This window comes from Salmo salar, chromosome ssa05, assembly GCF_905237065.1.
Source record: "Salmo salar chromosome ssa05, Ssal_v3.1, whole genome shotgun sequence".
NCBI lineage: Eukaryota > Metazoa > Chordata > Actinopteri > Salmoniformes > Salmonidae > Salmo > Salmo salar.
Genome location: NC_059446.1, coordinates 62,619,246 through 62,628,409, shown reverse-complemented (window position 1 = coordinate 62,628,409; position 9,164 = coordinate 62,619,246). Strand labels below are relative to the sequence as shown.

General features: G+C 43.2%; 1 protein-coding gene across 1 annotated transcript; it reads left to right on the top strand.

Moving 5' to 3' along the window:
* The first annotated feature begins 317 nt into the window (after positions 1 to 317).
* Positions 318 to 7,120, top strand: LOC106605425 (metalloreductase STEAP4). Its single transcript, XM_014201067.2, has 9 exons — positions 318 to 536; positions 709 to 816; positions 2,280 to 2,350; positions 2,456 to 2,543; positions 4,905 to 5,183; positions 5,274 to 5,368; positions 5,473 to 5,583; positions 5,686 to 5,728; positions 6,699 to 7,120. Exons 1-9 carry the CDS (start codon positions 318 to 320, stop codon positions 6,897 to 6,899), a joined length of 1,215 nt encoding a protein of 404 aa, XP_014056542.1. The 3' UTR covers positions 6,900 to 7,120.
* Positions 7,121 to 9,164: the final 2,044 nt, after the last annotated feature.

The following is a 9,164-nucleotide window of genomic DNA, read 5'->3' as shown; positions in this document are numbered from 1 at the left end:
AAAGATGTTCAAATGTTCATAAATGACCAGCATGGTCAAATAATAATAATCATAGTAGTTGTCGAGGGTGCAACAGGTCAGAACCTCAGGAGTAAATGTCAGTTGGCTTTTCATAGCGATCATTGAGAGTATCTCTACCGCTCCTGCTGTCTCTGGAGAGTTGAAAACAGCAGGTCTGGGACAGGTAGCATGTCCGGTGAACAGGTTTTTCTGTGATTGCAACTTCAGGAAGGTATTTTAAACTCTTTGGACTCTTTGACATTTTCTGTTTATTCTATCTACGACTCGAGGTGATCTTTGCCTGTCTCTGTTCAGGCATGACGGGTCAGGAGAGGAGTGAGGAGAAAAGTGAGTGTGTGTCACTGTCTCCGATGATGGAGGCTGTCCCTGCCCTACCTGAGAGTGAGAGGGTATGTGTGATTGGGACGGGGGATCTGGGGCGCTCTCTGTGCCTGCGTCTGCTGCATCCGGGGTACGGTGTGGTGTTCGGCAGCCGACGGCCCCACAGCAGCAGCCGCCTACCCCACGGAGAACAGGTACAAAATAAAGTAGATCTGGTTTTATGTGGTGATATGTTAAATGTGAATATGTGTTTTTACTGTGTTGTAAATGTATTTCAATATATTTTTTTTATGTTTGAATGACTATATGTTAATATACTGTATTTGTGTTTAAGTGTGTATCAATATGTTGATGATGTATATGCAGGTCCTGGGTCATGCTGCAGCTGCCCAGTCAGCCCATCTAATCTTCATCGCTGTCCAGAGAGAACACTACGACTTCCTGGTACCACTGGCCAATCAGTTTAAGGGGAAGGTAGCATATATGTATTATTACTTCTGCTATATGTATGAATATCTGTTTTGTCAGCATGTAACTGTATATTTTACATTTACATTTACATTTAAGTCATTTAGCAGACGCTCTTATCCAGAGCGACTTACAAATTGGTGCATTCACCTTATGATATCCAGTGGAACAACCACTTTACAATAGTGCATCTAAATCTTTTAAGGGGGGGGGGTTAGAAGGATTACTTTATCCTATCCTAGGTATTCCTTAAAGAGGTGGGGTTTCAGGTGTCTCCGGAAGGTGGTGATGGACTCCGCTGTCCTGGCGTCGTGAGGGAGCTTGTTCCACCATTGGGGTGCCAGAGCAGCAAACAGTTTTGACTGGGCTGAGTGGGAACTGTGCTTCCTCAGAGGTAGGGGGGCCAGCAGGCCAGAGGTGGATGAACGCAGTGCCCTTGTTTGGGTGTAGGGCCTGATCAGAGCCTGAAGGTATGGAGGTGCCGTTCCCTTCACAGCTCCGTAGGCAATCACCATGGTCTTGTAGCGGATGCGAGCTTCAACTGGAAGCCAGTGGAGAGAGCGGAGGAGCGGGGTGACGTGAGAGAACTTGGGAAGGATGAACACCAGACGGGCTGCGGCGTTCTGGATGAGTTGTAGGGGTTTAATGGCACAGGCAGGGAGCCCAGCCAACAGCGAGTTGCAGTAATCCAGACGGGAGATGACAAGTGCCTGGATTAGGACCTGCGCCGCTTCCTGTGTGAGGCAGGGTCGTACTCTGCGAATGTTGTAGAGCATGAACCTACAGGATCGGGTCACCGCCTTGATGTTAGTGGAGAACGACAGGGTGTTGTCCAGGATCACGCCAAGGTTCTTAGCACTCTGGGAGGAGGACACAAGGGAGTTGTCAACCGTGATGGCGAGATCATGGAACGGGCAGTCCTTCCCCGGGAGGAAGAGCAGCTCCGTCTTGCCGAGGTTCAGCTTGAGGTGGTGATCCGTCATCCACACTGATATGTCTGACAGACATGCAGAGATGCGATTCGCCGCCTGGTTATCAGAAGGGGGAAAGGAGAAGATTAATTGTGTGTCGTCTGCATAGCAATGATAGGAGAGACCATGTGAGGATATGACAGAGCCAAGTGACTTGGTGTATAGCGAGAATAGGAGAGGGCCTAGAACAGAGCCCTGGGGGACACCAGTGGTGAGAGCGCATGGTGCGGAGACAGATTCTCGCCACGCCACCTGGTAGGAGCGACCTGTCAGGTAGGACGCAATCCAAGCGTGGGCCGCGCCGGAGATGCCCAACTCAAAAATATTTGGCTAACATAATGTATGTCCCAGCGTATTTAGCCAATATATTCTGTGTCCCAGTGTATTTAGCAAATATATTCTATGTTCCAGTGTATTTAGCCAATAGAATGTATATTCCAGTGTATTTGGCCAATATATTGTATGAATCAGTGTATTTGATGCCATGTCGAATTGCAGGTGTTGGTGGACCTCAGTAAAAACCTGAGAAAGAATCAGTACCCAGAGGCCAATGCAGAGTACCTGCAAAGGTGAGAGCTATATAGTATCTGTTGATATTATGTATGTTTTTTTGTTAATTAGGGACGTTTTTATATGTTGATATTATGTAAATGTGGTTATATGTACCTGAACAGTCTGGTTCCTGGAGCTGAGGTGGTTAAAGGCTTCAACACCCTGTCTGCCTGGAGTCTGCAGAATGGACCTTCAGATGCCAACAGACAGGTACACACCGAGGTTCAAGCCATGCCCATGAAACCAATTGGCTACTAGTTTCAAGTCTATATGCTGTACACTACATGACCAAAAGTATGTGGACACCTGCTCATTGAACATCTCATTCCAAAATTATGGGGATTAATATGGAGTTGGTCTACCCTTTGCTGCTATAACAGCCTCCACTCTTCTGGGAAGGCTTTCCACCAGATGTTGAAACATTGCTGCAGGGACCTACTTTCATTCAGCCACAATAGCATTAGTGAGGTTGAGCACTGATGTTGGACATTTAGGCTTGGCTTGCAGTCAGCGTTCCAAATTATCCCAAAGGTGTTCCATGGGGTTGAGGTCAGGGCTCTGTGCAGGCCAGTTCTTCCACACCGATCTCGACAAACCATTTCTGTATGGACCTCACTTTGTGCACTGGGGCATTGTCATGCTGAAACAGCAAAGGGCCTTCCCCAAACGGTTGTCATAATGTTGGAAGCACAGAATCATCTAGAATGTCATTGTATGCTGTAGCCTTAGCCCGAACCATGAAAACATCCCCAGACCATTATTCCTCCTCTACTGAACTTGACTGAGGGACCTTACAGATAATAAGTGTGTGGTACAGAGATGAGGTACTCATTCAAAAATCATGTTAAACATTATTAATGCACAGAGAGTGAGTTCATGCAATTTATTATGTGAATTGTTTAGCTCATTTTTACTCCTAAACTTGTTAAGGCTTGCCATAATTTATTGACTCAACACATTTTAGCTTTTCATTTTGTATACATTTTTTACAATTTCTAAAAACATAATTCCAGTTTGACATTATTATGCGGTATTGTGTGTAGGCCAGTGACACATAATCTCAATTTAATCCATGACAAATGCAGGTTGTAACATAACAAAATGGGGAGAAAGTCAAGGGGTGGAATACTTTTTGAAGGCACTATACATTTTTACTGTCAGCATGTTGATTTTACTTTCTCCCCTCTGTGCTAAATAAGAACATCTTCATTCTGGAACTAGAAACCGGTATTGTGCATCCTCTGTAGAGAGAAGCATGCACACACACACAAGGTGACACACACAAACCAGACCTGGGAAATTTTATTTTATTTTGTATTTTATTTGAATATACCAACTTTTCAAATACTTTGGGTAGTTGAATATAGAGTTTTCAAAGGCAATACTTTTCTTTGATATTCAAATTCAGCTCTCAGAAAACCAAATAATATTTGAGTTATTTGACAAGAAACAAAACATTTTTTATTTGTTTTGCCGCCAAATATAAACCACAACAGTTAGTTAAATTAGTACAAATACCAACCGATCAATATTTATTGGGACCTTTGAGCAAAAAAAATTGCAACAACGACTGTTGAAAATAAATAATTCAATGACTGAGCTATATTCAATGCAAATTCACCCCTGTTTTCAATACTCTAGCACCTTCCCCTTGTGAGGATAAAGACACTGAGCCTTTTTCTAACGTGTTTTATGAGTTGGAGAAAACATTCAGAGCAATTCTTTTGGGCCAATTAACCATTTCTTTGTGGATTTTTATTAGTGTTTGGGGGTCATTGTCTCGCTGGAAGATCCACTTGATGACAAGTTCCAACATCCTGGCAGAGGCAACCAGGTTTTTTGCTAAAATGTCAAGGTACTGGGTTAAGTTAATTATGCCGTTGACCTTAACAAGGGCTCGAGGATGAAATAGCCCCATAACATCAAAGATCCACAATATTTAAAATTAGGGTATGGGGTGGCAGGTAGCCTAGTGGTTAAGAGCATTAGGCCAGTAACAGAGAGGTTGCTGGTTTGAATCCCCAAGCTGACTAGGTGAAAAATCTGTTGATGTGCCCTTGAGCGAGGCGCTTAACCCCAATTGCTCTGGATAAGAGTGTCTGCTAAATGCCTAAAATGTAAATGTAAGTACTTTCTGTATATGCTTCTGTTTTTCAACGCCAAATCCACAACTGGCATGCTCGGTCAAGGAGGTCTATTGTCATGTCATCTGACAAAAGCGCCTGTCCCAATCCAAGTACCAATGCCGTTTAGCAAACTCCAGTCATTTGCATTTTTCTATCATTTTCGAAAAAGGCTCAGTGTTGTTATCCTCGCAAAGTGAGCTATTGAAAAGTATTGATAACAGGGGTGTCAATAATTTTGACCCATAACTTTTTGATTTTTTTTTATTACTTGTTAAACAAAATATCTTTCTCTCAGGAATTGTATTAGTACAAAATATTATAATTTCCCATTTTTTTGGAGAATACAATATAGCTCAGTGTTTGAATGATTTATTTTATACAGGCATTTTTGCTCATCTTTATCACTGATTTCGGACCCCACTGTATGTGCATAAATATATGTTAGGTGTATATCTGCGGGGAAAGTGTGGAGGCCAAGCAGGCGGTGATAGCGGTAGCCACCAAGCTGGGTTTCAGTGCCCTGGACCGGGGCTCTATCTCAGTGGCCCGGGAGCTGGAGGACTTCCCCCTACAGCTGTTCCCCCAGTGGAGGCACCCCCTGCGCATCGCCATTGGCCTCAGTGCTGCCTTCTTCTTCTACCTGCTGATCAGATACGTCATCTATGCATACGTCACCCAGGGCAAAGACATCTCCTTCAGAATCATGGTCTCACTGGCCAACCAGGTACTGGCCCACAGGCCCTCTGAGTGTTTGTGTTCTGTTTGTTTCTGTGTGTGTTACCAGCTGTTTATGATGTGTGTGTGTTCTCTCCAGGTGTGTCCCATCGTGTCTCTGATCATGCTGTCTCTCTGTTACCTGCCTGGTGTCCTTGCTTCCTTCCTGCAGCTCTACAGAGGCACCAAGTACAGGTCAGACCTCTGTGTGTGTGTGTGTGTTTGCATGCATGTATGTTCACACGAGGTTGCATATGTATTTATGTTGATTATAAGTGTTTATGTATGTTTAACATCAGGCGCTTCCCTAATTGGCTGGATCGCTGGATGCTGTGCAGGAAACAGCTGGGTCTACTGTCGCTGGGGTTCGCCTTTCTGCACGTGCTCTATACACTGATCATACCCATACGGTCAGTGGAGCACACACTCAAATGCACACGCATGCACACACACACACAGTGCATGTATCTTCCTTTAGTTTTTAGTAAAGCAAGTATTGATTTTGTTCTCAGGTACTCTGTGATGTTCTGGGTCACTGAACACACTGTCTCTCTGGTAAGAACAGCTACCTAGCTGTAACGCCAAATGAAACACTTTCAAAACAGTGAACAGTGAGTAGACAAAATTGTGTACAGATGTAGGATCTTAATTTGACCACTTTGTTGTCGCTGAGAATTTTCCTGCGCCGCAAGATTTACATAAATTCACACTAATACATGGTTACATTAAAGAGATTCTCCTGAACTTTTGTATACGTTTTAGCTAGTAGTTCTGAACGTAGCACTCATGAGCCAAAAGTGGTCCCCAAAAACGTGTACTATGTTACATTTGTGCAGATATGTGCACCACGTCATTGGTTTCTCTCTCTCTCCTCTGTGGGCACTGAGCCGTTGGGCCCACCACGCAACCTCATTGGATGATGCTGGGCAGGCCTCTTGCTAGCTGTCACTCAAATGTGAGGGGCTGAAGCTCTTTGGCTAAAACTCGAATTGCTAAGGGGCTGGCCCATATGGGGGAAATGTAGGGAAAATGGCGTTGTACAGCTTCAAGAAAACAGTCGCTTTCAAACTAAGTATTTCGTGGCTAATTGTGGTAAGAAAGTAATTTTGCTCATTGATTATGAATGTATGAACTACACATTGAGACATCCAGCCCAATGCAGGAGGTTTCAAAAACACCAAAGTTCCGGAGCATGTCTTAACAGTGTTGCACTTTTCATGTAGCCTAATTTTGGCCAGCTAATAGCCTAGCCACCAATCAAGTAACATTACATTGGCGGAAAAGTGTAAATGGACAAAACGTTAAAATCCTGTTGCTGCAGGATTATTTTGCTGTGACACAATACTGGTCATATTAAACTCATACAGTACATCTGTACATTGGACACACACCTACAGTATATAGCAGGATTCAGGCACTGGTTTTGATTATACTGGATTACGCCTCTCCCTTGCTCTCACGCTTCCTCTTTCTCACATTCTTTCTCTTCTCTCTCTTGCTCTCTCTCTCTGTCTCTCTCCCCCAGATCAGAGAGAACAGGACCACAATGTTTGATACCACAACGGCCTGGCATGACGATTCCTACTTGTCCCTGGGAATTCTGGGATTTGGCCTGTACGTCCTATTGGGAATCACATCTCTTCCCTCCGTCATTAACTCTCTCAGCTGGAGGGAGTTCAGCTTCGTACAGGTGGGATCACCAGGACCGGTCACACTGAATGCTTAGGCCAGACACACTTGCGAGGCACTCATTTTCTGGCCATTTTTACTAGCGGTGGGGTTATCGATACAGTTAAATATCGCAATATTATTTTGGACTATATTATATTGATACTTTGACTCCAAGTATTGATTTGTAACTGCCCCCCCTTTTCTTGTTGCTCGGTAGCGTTAGCTAGCGCTAGTCGGCTGTACCGCTGGTATTTTTCATCCTATAGATTGTTCTCATCTTCTTTTGAAATAGTGAGACAATGTTTTCAGCCCTTTTATTTCCATGACTGATAAAACGTTTTCTCATGCTCTCTCTTGTCTCTCTGCAGCAGACATATAGTGAATAATATGTTTGGAACGTCAAATCACAATCAAATCAAAGTATCGAATCATAATGCATATAGAATCGTGAGAATTACAATACGTATCGCATCGCACCTAAGTATCGCGATAATATCGTATCGTGAGGTCCCTGGCAATTACCTGCCCTAATTTGTACACTTATCTCCTTCAGTGTTTCCCCTATTGACGTATTCATGTGGGGTGCAGAGCCAACATCCAGGCCAGAATGCAATAGTACTCCAGGAAAGTAATCTGATTTTCAGCAGACAAGCCAGAGGTTATGTGCTGGGGATAATAAGGAGAAACTCTGGCTCATTCTCTAATTCATTAATTCCCCTCAAATTGGTGCAGTGATTTAAATGTTAAGTTATTCATCAGATATAATTTAGGAGGATTATATTAGAACAGGCCAGGAAAATTCACCTAGAGATGTATGTGCAGGGGCATCATCCGCGCCCAGAAATTGAGGGGACACAAATTACAGTGTCTGAGGATGGCTTGGTAATGGTCCGGGCTGGGGGTCTGAAGTTGGAGAATTTGGTATTTATCAAACATCTGAAACAGATGTTTCCTGTAATCTGGAACCATAATCATTATACTTAATTATATGTAAAAAAAATATCTAAGCATACCTCTTGAGCTGTCTGACTGGTTAGTCTTTTTTTAAGAAACTAAATATTTCTCTGCATCTCTGCTCAAATCCGGGTGAAACCTTGCCAGCAGGTGTGCCAGCTAAGATATTTAGACAAGCTAGCTACACTAACTTGATTGATAGCCTGAAATAACTTATTGGTGGCTAGATATGAGGTTATGAGATTGGGAACCTAAAATTGCTAGGTGGCTAGTAGTATTACAGAGAAACTATATTATTAAAAATGTTTAAACAGGACAAATCTGTGGTGCGCATATTGGCCCGACGCCTCTGTCTGTGTGTGTGTGTGCACGTGTGTGTGTGTGAGTCTGTTAAGGTAGACCAGAGGTCGAGTGACAAATATGATGACTTGCAACTCGACTTTGACTTTAACACCAATGACTCGTGACTTAACTTGGACTTGAGCCTTTTGACTCGACCTGACTTGATATCCCCCCAAGCCCAAATATTAAAAATGATGCTATTAAAAAAAGTGTGCAGCGCATCAACTCTTCATTTAACAGATTACAGTTTGTATCGGACAGCAGCCAATCAAATTGTGCCAGCAGATAAAAAGTTGCGCTTGGCAGTGCAGAGGAACGTCGGCGGGTGAATTCAGATGGAGCATTTGGAAAGATGATATCCAAAATTATTCTTTTTGGATATAAAGACTTCGCTGTATCAACAAAAAACTGATTGCAACTTGCAAAACATGCGGGAAGAAGATTACAGACGGAGGCGCAACAACTTCCAACTTTGTTCGACATTTGAAGCTGCACAAAGAACGGTAAGTCGTGGCTAACATAGCCGACAGCTATATAATTTATAACTTTGCTAGTGTAGCATGTAGGCTAACGTAACATTAAATCAATGAGCCTCCACACAATCAGTCAGTGTGGGAACGTGTTCATTGCACCCAAGATTGAGCACCAACTAGCTAAATCCTGCCTGATGTTATTGCTGTTCCTAAAACCATTGACATACGTTAGCCTACTGTAACCACACACAGAGAGAGAGTGTGTGTGTGTGTGTGTGTGTGTGTGTGTGTGTGTGTGTGTGTGTGTGTGTTAAGCTTGCGCCCCATAGTGATCCTCGATAGTCGATCGCTATGTGGGGGGGGTGTGGGGGGGGGGGTGGGCATGGGACTTTCTAATGGCAACCCATGTATTTCCATGGAAAGTAATAAATATCTATATTTTTAAAAGCATTCATGACTTGCGAAAATGTAATATACTAACTATTACTCTTGTTAAAAATATGAAATGGTATTACATTTGGTGAAGAGCACATTATGACTTGTTTAGGACT

Coding starts and splice junctions, on each gene's coding strand:
- LOC106605425 (XM_014201067.2), top strand. CDS start 318: ATGACGGGTCAGGAGAGGAGTGAGGAGAAAAGTGAGTGTGTGTCACTG. Junction 2,544..4,904: donor CTTCAGATGCCAACAGACAG/GTACACACCGAG, acceptor AATATATGTTAG/GTGTATATCTGCGGGGAAAG. Junction 5,184..5,273: donor TGGTCTCACTGGCCAACCAG/GTACTGGCCCAC, acceptor TGTTCTCTCCAG/GTGTGTCCCATCGTGTCTCT.